This window comes from Amphiprion ocellaris, chromosome 10 (genome assembly GCF_022539595.1).
Source record: "Amphiprion ocellaris isolate individual 3 ecotype Okinawa chromosome 10, ASM2253959v1, whole genome shotgun sequence".
NCBI classification, from domain to species: domain Eukaryota; kingdom Metazoa; phylum Chordata; class Actinopteri; family Pomacentridae; genus Amphiprion; species Amphiprion ocellaris.
This window is the reverse complement of record NC_072775.1, coordinates 4276386-4288828: the sequence shown is the minus strand read 5'-3', so window position 1 is coordinate 4288828 and position 12443 is coordinate 4276386. Positions and strand designations below refer to the sequence as shown.

The window sequence follows — 12443 nt, the reverse complement described above, 5'->3', positions numbered from 1 at the left end:
CATAACACAAACAAAAAGCTGATCTGCTAGACGAAGTGAAATGTCTTTTTAGGAATCACATAATAGAACATAAATTAGAATCTCAGTTCATCTTACTTTGCCTCTTCCAGTTCCTCAGTCCTCTGGATGGCATCAGTTTCGTACTTAGTTCTCCACTGAGCCACCTCAGAGTTGGCCTTGGACATGCTGCGCTGCAGTTCAGCCTTGGCCTCCTGCTCCTCCTCATACTGCTCCCTGAGCAGGTCACAGTCGTGACGAGAAGACTGCACTGCATGGGCCAGAGCACCCTTTGCCTGTTAAACCAAAATTGTATGAATGAGACACATAAGTTTACAGAAATTACAACTGCTGCTATTAGGCACTGAAGCTAATATTCACCTTGGTCTCCTCTTCCAGTTGTCTCTTTAGGTCTTCAATCTGCTGAGTGTAGGACATTTTTCCTCTTGTCAGTTGAGACACCAGAGAATCCTTCTCCTCCAGCTGCCTTGACAGCTCACCTAGCAATTTGATAAATGCAGAATAATGGTATCTAGATCCAACAAACTTTTTATTGTCTTTGCAAAAATGTAACTTTTATTAATGTTTTATGGTGTCCCAGGTAACACTGTGTGACTTGTCACATTTTTTTATTTTTTTTTACATTGAAATTGTCAATTATCAAGTTCACCACCTAGATACTAGTTTGTATTAAAACAAAGAACCTACCATTTTCCGTTTGAAGTTTTGCTTTCTGCATGTTGAAGTCATTGATGCAGCGTTGAGCCTCCTCAAACTTGGTCTTGTATTCATTCATTTGATCTTCCATAGTCCTGCATGTTTTCTCTAGATTAGTCTGAAATACAGTAAATCACATCAAAATTAAAATATTGAATACATCTATGATATCCCAAGTCAAGACATATCTGTTAAATTCCAACAATAGCAAGAAATTAAGAAAATCTCTTAGGCCAACCTTTGTCTTCACAATATGTTCCATATTGGAGACCACATCATCCAGTTCCAGTTTGAGCTCACTCTTCTCCTTCTCCAGTTTCTGCTTGACTCTCTGCAAGTTGTCAATCTGCTCTCCCAGGTCAGCAACACTGTCGGCCTGTTTCTTCCTGAGTGTGGCAGCAGTGGATTCATGCTGCAGAGTGGCCTCTTCCAGGTCTCTGCGGAGTTTCTGGAACTCGGCCTCCCTCTTCTTGTTCATCTCGATCTGGGCAGCTGTTGCTCCTCCAGCCTCCTCCAGCCTCTCACTGATCTCCTCCAGCTCTCTGGCCAAGTCTGCCCTCTGCTTCTCCACCTTGGCTCGAGCAGCTCGCTCTGCTTCAAGCTCTTCCTCCAGCTCCTCAATGCGGGCCTGTGAAGAGAGAATTATTACTAGTACTGTCATTACTTACTAGTTTGTGTTCTGAAGAAGAAAGTGTGACTAATTTATTACCTGAAGCTCTTTCAGTTTCTTTTGAAGCTGAATAGCAATGGCCTGCTCATCTTCTATTTTATTAGTGAGCTGACTGAGTTCAAAGTCTTTCCTGTGGTGAAATAGTAAAGGTTAGAGCACCTGAATCTGTCCACTGTATGTTTCTGCAGAGCTTTATATACTGTACTGTACTGTATGAAATATATTGTTTAAAGAATAATGTGCTTACTTTTTCAAATGCTCTTCAAGTTGCTGCTTGTCATTCTCCAGGTCCATCAGGCTCTCCTGGGTCAGTTTCAGGTCTCCCTCCAGCTTCCTCTTTGCTCTTTCAAGATCCATCCTAATTTTCTTTTCTTGCTCTAGAGAACCTTCGAGCTGGACATCATAATAGAGAATCAACCATATGGACAGCACACAAAGGGCAGTGAAAGAAATCTGTAAATGTCAAGCTAAAGTTGAGATAAGATTTATTTGAATTCTTACATCATCCACTTGCTGCTCCAGCTTAGACTTGGCCTTGGTCAGAGTGTTGACTTTGTCTTCTTCACTCTGCAGGTCATCCAGCGTTTGCTGATGAGCCTCCTGTAAGGCTTTCTTCTCCTTGGTCAACTTGGCAATAATTTCATCCAAAGCTGCCATCTCCTCAACCAAGTTCTTTACCTGTGTAATAAGCACTAGGTATTAAAAACTGATTGTTCGAATCCTTGTGATAAATAGAATTAGCCAAACATTTGTCATACCTTGTTTTCAGTGGCATGCTTCTCCTTCTCCACTTTAGCCAGAGTTAACTCTAAATCATCAATGTCTTTCTTTAACTCAGAGCACTCATCTTCCAGCTTCCTCTTCTTAGCTGTCAGTTCAGCATTCATCTCCTCCTCATCCTCCAGTCTCTCAGAGAGCTCTTTGGCTTTTGCCTCCATTTGAATCTTGTGTTTGATCAGCCCCTCACATCTTTCCTCAGCATCTGCAAGATTATCTTGTTCCTAAATGGGCATTATGTTGATAACATTAGCATATAAGTTAGTGCATGGATATCATTTTCCACATGTAATACACTGTGTGGTTAAAGTACTGTTTTAACATTGAAGTACAAGGAATGCTTTTATCAGACTTACAGCCTGGACTTGGAGCTGCAGGTCATTTTTCTCTTGGAGAAGTGAGACCATTTTCTCCTCTAGTTCCTTTCTGCGAGCTTCAGATTTTGCATAGGCCTCCTTCAGCTTCAGGAATTCTTCCTTCATGTTAGCCATCTCCTTTTCTGCCTCAGCAGATCTCAGCAGAGGTTTGATCTTGAAGAACAGCTTCATCCAGGGCCAATTCTTGACTCCCATGAAGGCACGAATGTTCCATTGGATCACAAGAAGAGCGTCCCTGTCAACAATAAAGAGTTGTTACTGCCAAACTCATTACGACTGATCAATAGTTATTTTTAATGGCTGATTCTTCTGACCTCCTCTCAACAATCTTCTGGAATTCCACTCTTGCAAGCAGACCTCTGGATCTGGCCTGGATTCCAGTGATAATGAGTGACAAGCGGTCATCCCTCATCTCCTCCAGTTGGCCAAGAAGACCAGCCTTGAAGAACACCTTTCAGAAGCATGAAACAGGATGGAAACATCCACCGGGTGTTAAATGTATGGACCTTAGGACACTATCTTTAAAATAAGTCTGTGTGACTTTTGAAAGAAAAAAATTATGTTCTTTATTCTACAAATGCAAAGTTGAATTCCTTCAGAGTTATTCCTTTACATTCACCTCTTTTTTTATGAAAGTTTTCAAAACAGTGACAGAAAACTCAGCCAGTGAGTGTTAAGGTTTAAAAAATATATACATGAATGTATCACACTGGTGCAATACGCCAAGAAATTTAGTTGTTCAAAAAAAGTTTGTAGATATTTAACTGTTAGTTTACTGCATATGTGTCCCTGTATTTCTGTTTATAATGTATACTGGACAGAAAATGCAACAGATATGCTTCTGGCTTTGTCTTTGATTGGTTACCTTAGTGTGTCCAAACTTGTACTGATTGTGATCAATATCCAGAGACCCGAGAAGTTTTTCAGCTCCCTTCTTGCTATCAATGAACTGGCCGTCAGGGATGGCAGCAGGATTCAGGATGCGATATCTAAAACACCACGAAGTAGAAATATCTAGGAGTGCTTTACCACGTTTGGAATCATACGGTACATGACCTCACTGATACAATACCTCTGTTTGAAATCTCCATACAGGATCCTGTTGGGGAAGCCTTTTCTGCAGATCCTGATGCCTTCCAGCACACCGTTACAGCGCAGCTGGTGCATCACCAGAGGGTTCTCCATGGCCCCAGGAGTCTTGGTCTCATTGGGGATGATGCAGCGCACAAAGTGAGGGTGAGTAGACCTCAGGTTGGTCATCAGCTTGTTCAGGTTCTCCTGCAAGTTTTACATGTATAATTGTCATTGTGTTTGACACACTGTGTAGCAAATTTACATGGTTCCCCAAGTTAAGAACTAAATAGGTTATTAAACCTTGTAGTGTCATAGTCGTGAAAAGATTCACATTAATATTGGTTAGACACTGTTTATATCAGTGCTGTGTTCAAGTATCTTTGTATATGTGTGCATAAGTATGCTTTTTGTAGCTTTGACTCATAACCATTGGGGAAAAATGATTAAACACATAAATATCTTACCCTGTGCAAAGCTGATACAGTTTGGAAAGATGAACCTTTCTTCTTGCTGCCACCTTTGGCCTTTCCACCTGAGTCCTGAGCTGAATAGAAATTAATCATATTGCATTTTGCCAACACAACACAGTGACGCATTCAATTACTAGACATGAATCTTACTATTGTCCTTTGTGAAAAAATGTAAAAATATGGATGTTACTACTGAATGTTATAAAGCAGTTCTTCAGGTGTATTCTTACCTGATTCAGCTCCAGCGTAATTTGCAAAGAGGAAAGACAAAATCTTAAGAGTAGACTTCTGGTACAGTCCAACAACAGTCTCATTCAGAGGATCTTTATTCTTCACCAGCCAGTTGTTGATATTGTAATCAACAGTTCCAGCGTAGTGAACCAGGGCAAAATGAGCCTCTGGTTTTCCTTTGACAATTCTGGGCTTCTGGAAGTTGTTGGATTTCCCCAGATGATTGTCATAGAGTTTAGCTTTAAATGTGGAATCACTGGCTTTGGGGAACATGCACTCCTCTTCAAGGATGGACATGATACCCATGGGCTGACAAAAATGTAAGGAAGAATGTAAAGATTTCGGCAAGACGAGCAAAAAAACTCAATTTCAGTTTTCAAGAAAAATATTCTTAAAACTTACCTTTTCAATCAGATCAATACAGGCCTGCAGATCCATACCAAAGTCAATGAAAGTCCATTCAATGCCCTCTTTCTTGTACTCTTCCTGCTCTAGCACGAACATGTGGTGGTTGAAAAACTGTTGCAGTTTTTCATTAGTGAAGTTGATGCACAGCTGCTCAAAGGTGTTGAACTGTAGTAACATCAATAACAAGCAGAAATTAATTCAGTGTTGAAAATGTTGAGCAAAATGTTACCAGTGTTTTTGGGAGCTTCAAACTCCATTCCAAACTCACATCAAAGATCTCAAATCCTGCAATGTCCAACACACCAATGAAGTACTGGCGTGGCTGCTTGGTGTCCAGGGATTGGTTGATTCTCACCACCATCCACAGGAACATCTTCTCATACACTGCCTTAGACAGTGCGCCAATAGCATAGTACACCTACAAATGAAATCCAAACATTAAGTTACAGCAAGTAACCATTGTGTGCATCCAGTGTTGCCTCCATCTATTAGAATAATATTAAATATACACAGTCTACAGATGCGAAATTTACCTGTGAAGTTTTATTCCTACCTGCTGTACATTTTGTCCCTTGGTGACCCACTCATTTCCTACTTTCACTCTTGGGTGACAGAGACCTTTGATGAGGTCAGCAGAGTTCAGGCCCATCAGATATGCTGCTTTGTCCGCATCTAAAAAATACAAATAAGAATGAAATTTCTCAATTAGCTGGGGTGTCATAATAAATCATCTGGGCAGAGAAAACTCTGAGAAAATGCCAGTCTGTCTGGACAGTGGAAAATATGTTCAATTTGTTCACTGTCATTGGATCTCGTTCTGTCCTTTGTTACCAAATATACACTTGGCTGCACTTTCTTAACTTCTCCCTCATACCATAGGCTGTCTATTACACTTTTTTTTTTTTTTTTTTTTTTACAATATAGTACACTATCTTGATGCATCTGCCCAAATCCAGATGTTAAATCCATGGTAGTTCACATGTTAAATCACAGCTATTAATGTGACAGATCTTTAATGTGTTAAATAATGTCTTTCAGGTGTCACTGATGGTAATTCAGGATTTTGGAGGAACATTAGTAGACCTCCTGAAGTCCTGTTTGATGCTCACAGCTGGCTATGTATCGATTCTTTCCTTGGGCTTCAATAAATACCTGCAACATCGCACAGCAGCAGAAATGATAAGTGTGATGTGGTGTTTATGCGAATGTCACAGCAGCTATAGCTTCATTAACACAGAGTCTGATGGTAAATATTGTTCTGTGTTTTAATTGTGTTATGAGACTGGAGTCATGGAGTTGAACTATTTTGTTGCTTAATTAAACCTGAGCCTCTTACAGGTTGTGTCCATGCGTGAAGTTTCTAATTTATTTCTCCAGGTGAAGAACAGTCTCTGAAATTGTAGCATCCATCTCTAGCTCATTTTTTTACAGCTTAATTGATAATTAGATGGATTGTCTATCCAGAATATGATGACCCTCCCATCTGTTACCAGTTTCTGGATGCAGACAGCTTTTGTGTCAAGTTTTAGAGCTCCAGAGAGATTCTCTCACCTTCAGTGCCATCAGCTTCTGCCTGCTCTTCACGCTGCTTGTTCTTAAACTTCATGTTGCCATAGTGCATGATGGCACCAGTCAGCTTGTAAATGCCATTCTTCTCTTCTTGAGTGAAGCCCAGCACATCAAAGGCATCCTGAATGAGAAGAGAGGGGTGTTCTGTTTCATATGTCACAGATTTTTTCATAGTATCAGGGTTTAAAGGGTGGAGTGCCAGGAGAAATCCAGGGGATAAGATAGTGTGTGCTCTCTGAGCCACCAGAATCCCACATGACTGACATCAGACATCAGACATTTAATCCAGTCTATTCAGATCATTTTTACTCATGCAGTGACTCAGTGATGCTGGGAATGCCAAAGATGCTCAGTGTCATAATCCCTTACCAACAGCTAGATGCAAAATAACATGATTTTACTGGACTTACTTTTATCTGTATGACCTCTATAAAGTTTAAATCTACAACATCAAAATCTATAAATTAGGCTGATATCATGTATTCATTTTCGATATCATTGTTAATTTCCACTCACATCAGTGGCCATCAGCTCTTCAGCATCATTGATAGAGGCTACTGTTGTCTCTCCTTGGGAGATGAAGGCGTAGTCGTAGGGATTGTTGGTGATGAGCAGCATCTCTGAAAAGCAGAACAGAAATATTTCATTTAGCATACATGCGATACTACATTACAACTACTAGTTGTTACTGGTTCAAAGATCACGTTTTCACATACCGAGCAGCTCAGGTTTCTTTTGAGACAGAATCTGATAGAAGATGTGATAATCTCTCTCAGCCTTTAGCTGAAAGGTGACACGGGACTTTTCCAACAGATCTGTAAAGATATTTACATTGTGAGCAGGAAGCTGATCACTGTGAACATATAAACAAACTAGATGAATTTAGAGAGAGGAAGTGCTTACATGTTTCAATATCAGCTGAGGCCAGCTTTCCACTGGCTGCGAAGTGAATTCGGATGAATTTGCCCTAAATGAATGACAAGAAAAAAAGAATGTCATAGAGAACAGACACAAAGGGTTGTTTCATTGCAGACAAAAACTTACAAATCTGGAAGAGTTGTCATTCCTAATTGTTTTGGCATTCCCAAAAGCCTCCAGAGCAGGGTTAGCCTGGATGATTTGATCCTCCAGAGTACCCTGAAACAGTACAGTGAAAAATTAGTTTGAATAGGTAAAACACATGTAAGGAAAATGATACAACTGGCAGTTAAAAGTTGTAAATTCAGCATAATAACCTTTTTCTCGGAGCCGGGGTCCTTTTTCCCTCCTGCAGCTGCAATGCTGGCAAAGTACTGAATGACTCTCTTTGTGTTGACAGTTTTCCCAGCACCAGATTCTCCACTGAAGACACAAAGTGAATTGTTTTGATGAAGTGGCTAATGTGCAGCATTCATTACATGTCACTAGTTGAGACTTTGATTTAACAGTAGATTGTAGACAATTGCCAGTTGTGATCAAAAAATATTGAGACCCCTTTTCATTGGAAGACATTTATTGTTCTTTAGCATGCAGCTGCAGTGACATTTATCCATGATCCCTTTTTTTTCACATTGATTGTACTTCATTAGCCTCTTGTAGCAAATAGGACAGTGACAGTTAACTGCAGTAGTGACAGCAGCAAAGGCTCGCCTGTGAATGTATTATATCCCTTTAAAACTAAAGAAAATACATGCTGAGAGTTGTTTAGTTTTAAATTTATAATTAGCAATATACTACTTAAAATACCAACATATACCAGAAATTAACTAGAGCACATCAGGAAAAACTTCAAGGATGTTGGATGCCACTCACTAAAATTCTCACAGCGTGATGTATTTCTCAAAAGTCATGAAAAGATAACTTACGTGATGAGAATTGACTGATTTTCTCTGTCTGAAAAAGAACAAAAAAGATCACGTCAGGATTTGAGGGCCTCGTAGGGTTTTTAAACTTCATTTTTGCTGTGAATGTGCTGTAATATCTGTGTTTAAATTACCAGTTAGCATGTACTGGTAGGCATTGTCAGAGATGGAGAAGATATGAGGAGGAGCTTCACTCCTCTTCTTTCCTCTGTAGGCAACAACCACCTCTTGGTTGTAGACTGGCAGCCACTTGTAGGGGTTGACAGTCACACAGAACAGCCCAGAGTAGGTCTATGAGAATATGAAAGGGAAAGCAAAATATAAAATTATATTAGGCTGGAATATTTGAATGAAGTATGCAGTTGGACATTAATTCTCCTCCTTGTTTGTTAAAGTTTTTAGCTCACATAGATCATCCATGCTGCGTAACGCTCTTTGAGGTTAAACAGCACAGCGGGCTCATGGAGGAAGGTGAACATCGCCATGTCTTCAATTTTATCAAACTTTGGCGGGTTCTGAGGGTGGACATCACACTCCTTCACTGTGACAGTCTAACAAAAAGGAGACATCGGGTGTTAATACACTGTTTTCTTCGCAGGTTCATCATGAGATCTCAGGCTTCTATTGTTTCTTCTGTTTTGTATGACGAAAGAAAAACCAGCAGCATCCACAGCAGCTCACTGACCTTCCCTCTCTCAGTCTGAGCGGTGACTTTATCCCCCTCACGGCTGGTGATGGAAGCCTTCACATACTCTTCATCATGATCAGGAACAAAACACTCCTTCTTCATGTCAAATGGGCGAGTCTGGGCCTCCAAACGCTCCTTGTCTGACTTCCTCAGGTACGGAGCTGCTGCCCCAAACTCTTTCATGGCAGCGTCACCCATTTTTCACCTTGTCTACAAAAAAAGAACACAAATCTAAGTTGCAGTTCAACCATATTATGCATTCAGCTAATCGTATCTGCAGGATGAAAAATTAAAGAATACATATGTCATTGTGGAGCTTTGCATTTCCTTGTTAAAAAAATCATATAAAAGTCTTTTATATCTCCACCTAGGTTACGCATCACTTTTTTCAATTTGAGATGCTCTTACCTTTGCAATCCCTACTGAGAAGACTGAGGTGTTATGGTCCTGAAGAAAGAAAAAAAATGAACACTGATGAGACCACAGTCTACACCAACACAGGTAAGGCTCTAGTGTAGTCTGTAGTTTGTAAGCTACTGTCTTCACATCTTACCTTGAGATAGAATGGTGACCTGTCGGGGGGTTTTCACCATGAGTTCTCTTTTTAAACAACGTCCCTCGTCCAAATATGGAGGAGGGTTTCAGGGCCCAGGAATGTTATTGTGTCTGAGTTAGGTTGGGGGTACATGAAGGGAGGGGGTTAATAAGTGTCAGGAGAGCAATATAGAAATCAGCAGGTCAGAGTCTTATCGCTGATGGGGTGTCCTGACGAGGCCATATTAGGAGCTCCACGCAGTGCAGTGATTAATCATAGGTATCCTCAAGCAGCCAGGGGACCGCAACTCAATCTTTAAATAGAGGCAGAGAGGAATTCCTCCCTCATCATCCCTTAAGTGTGCTTCTGTTTCAAGAACAATTCATGGTGTACTCAACAGAAGCATCCTCATGTAAGACAGGCCAGATAACAATAGCTTATTAAATGTATTTAAACGCATTTCAGTATTGTATAATTTAAATAGATGTTGCAAATGTGACGACAAGCTCCACCACAGGATGTCAAAACTTGTCCAGTTTTATTTTAAATATTGGTCACTGTAATGTTTAGTCTAGATTGAGAAATACTTCATACTTATTTTTTATTTAGAAACTGATCTTACAAGTTGATTTTAAAAGTTCTATCCTGCTATAGTAAATGAAACTGTGCCACAATGGCTGCATGCTATCAGAGTCCCATAAAAGCAAAATTGGAGGAAAGACATCTTAAAAATATGTTTATGAAGGGTTTTCGTAATTGGTCCACTCTGCGTGTTGCTTTTAAACATGGTGATAAAACAAAATTAACCAAATATAAGGAAAAAATTGCTAAATTAAAATCAAAACAAGCAAGAGACAACAAAGTCATCACTTCATCGTGGATGGAGTAGAAATCCATTAAGAAAGTAGCCTGTTTTGCAACATTGATTAAAGAATATATAAAAATCATCACTTCATATTCTAATTTAATATCTTTTTTCTTAGAAAAGGTAAATATTAGATAATAAATGAGTTGGAGATTCCTTAATTAAAAACTAGACATTGTTAACACATGTTGGAACAGCAGCGGCAAAAAGCAAAAACAGCGTTCTTTGCATGCTTTGCTATTAAGACGAAGAATTCAACAAATGTAAACCACCGGTATTGTTGTCCAAACACAAACGAAGATACACAAAATATCTGGGGAGATATTTTGGAGAACTATGTCATGTGTGGGTCTCAGTTACTCACAGGGCTTAAGTGGCATCGCAGTGCGGCATGAGGAACATATTGTGTTTAGTTATCACAGAATGGACTTTGTGGTAACAAAAACAGCCATCACATACCGAGTGGGTCGGTCTAAATAAAGAACATTAGTCTGCCAGATTAACCAGGCGACAAGTGCGAGACAACATAGACAGAGGTCTGCCACAGGTGACATGCTCGAGATTCACAGAAAGGCAGTAATGATGACACACAGTGGAGGGCTGTGCCAGGCCGACATGCTCCAATGTGATGCCAAGGTCAGTGTGGAAGCCTTCTCCCATTAGCCGGCCCCTCAGTTACAGTCCTGTTGACATGGCATTGTGTCTTTGAGGACAAAGATAACCGTGTGAAATTCCTGCTGAGAACTCGGCACTGATTGAGGAGAACAGCCACGGAGGCTTTCAGGCTTCTGCTTCTGCCTGCATCTAGGATCAGCTGTAGTGAATGACGGCCTCAAGCTGGGTTATGTCCCTCATAAATATTCTGATAGTGACAGGTATATCCCACAGCCAATCGAATTTCAATGTTCCATTTAAATAGCTGCGTGGAGTCTGAGCTAAGCTGCCTTCAGTTTTATTGCAGGATTTATTTGTATTCACAGTTCTGATATCTTTGAAGGGCCCTCTATCAACAGATAACGGTGTGTTAAAAAGCAGGTAAATATACACTCATAAACGACCACTGCTCATCAAACCTGCTGATTTATACTCCAGTACGTCATTATTTATAAACCTCTACTGACCTGAAGCAGTAATTAATATCACTTAGCAATTCATAACCTGTATACTGTATAAAAAATAAATAAATAAAAAAAAAAGGTTTTCAAAATCTGTTTAAAAGAATTGTGAAAATCTGGCAGTAAGGGTGCAGAAAAAATACTTTGAAACCAGTCTAACTGTTGTAAATACTGTTACTTAAAAAAACAAACTGTGGAAAAAAACACAAAAACAAAAAACTGTTAAAATAACAGCAAAATACACATATTTAAATAAAATAAAACTGTAATTTTACCATTACAGCAAATAACCTTTTGTAAAAATAACAATTTTTGATGTGGATCTCAACAAAAATCTAATTTTCATTTGCAAAAATACAGGAAAAATACACATGCTGGAGGTTTAAATATTTTCAATTTTCAGAAAATATTAACAAAAATATTCATTCAATGTGTTTGAATTGTTCAATCTTAAAAGAAATGTTTTTTTATTTTTTAAAGACAGGAAAAAATTGAAAAGTGTTGGAATTTTGCTGTCAAATGTTGTAAAAGACCAAATTGCCATTTGTAAAAAACAAATCTGATTTTTGTAGTGGATGTTATTTATAGTTTTTGCCTGTTTTGTTTATTGCTAATGTGTAAATGAATACTTTTTTCTGTGATTTCACTAGTTATTATCAGCCGTTTATCAAAACAGGGCAAATCTGTAAAATAATATCAAACTGTTTTTAAAAAGTACTGTTAATAACTTCACATTTTACCGTGAACACAGCTTGCATTGACATTATGTATAGGAGAAATAATGCACAGCCAGACGCTATCACCAGCACTCACAGCCTCTTCAAAGGTTAAGAGATAAAAGGAGGGTCAACAGCTGCTGACAAGTGCTGAGATTATTTCCATTCTGATAACTTTCACAGTCCTGTCACTGACAGCTGGCGTCAGGGTGCCAAATGGAAGTGAGAGATTCCATGGCCTCGCTAAAGAGCAAGTGAAGATAGCGCTGCCCTTTAGATCGGACGTCTGCTCATTAAAAGAAACATGATTTAAATGCTTTGTTTATGTCACAACATAAATTCACATTGTCACCACATATATTTCCTGAATCCAAACTGTGCAGTGGTATGAAG

General features: G+C 39.3%; 1 protein-coding gene across 1 annotated transcript in view; it reads right to left on the bottom strand.

The window, feature by feature from the left end:
- The window catches only part of LOC111583290 (uncharacterized), a 32575-nt gene that overhangs the window by 4455 nt on the left and 15677 nt on the right, over positions 1–12443 (bottom strand). Inside the window, 28 exon segments of the mRNA XM_035958328.2 lie at positions 97–293; positions 379–497; positions 706–832; positions 953–1342; positions 1424–1514; positions 1632–1777; positions 1886–2062; positions 2143–2385; positions 2518–2773; positions 2853–2989; positions 3404–3527; positions 3611–3816; positions 4077–4156; positions 4313–4622; positions 4716–4886; positions 4990–5139; positions 5275–5393; positions 6273–6411; positions 6807–6910; positions 7007–7105; positions 7194–7257; positions 7335–7427; positions 7526–7631; positions 8135–8162; positions 8266–8422; positions 8539–8682; positions 8817–9017; positions 9228–9266. Coding sequence (XP_035814221.2) covers positions 97–293; positions 379–497; positions 706–832; positions 953–1342; positions 1424–1514; positions 1632–1777; positions 1886–2062; positions 2143–2385; positions 2518–2773; positions 2853–2989; positions 3404–3527; positions 3611–3816; positions 4077–4156; positions 4313–4622; positions 4716–4886; positions 4990–5139; positions 5275–5393; positions 6273–6411; positions 6807–6910; positions 7007–7105; positions 7194–7257; positions 7335–7427; positions 7526–7631; positions 8135–8162; positions 8266–8422; positions 8539–8682; positions 8817–9017; positions 9228–9266 — 4217 coding nt within the window.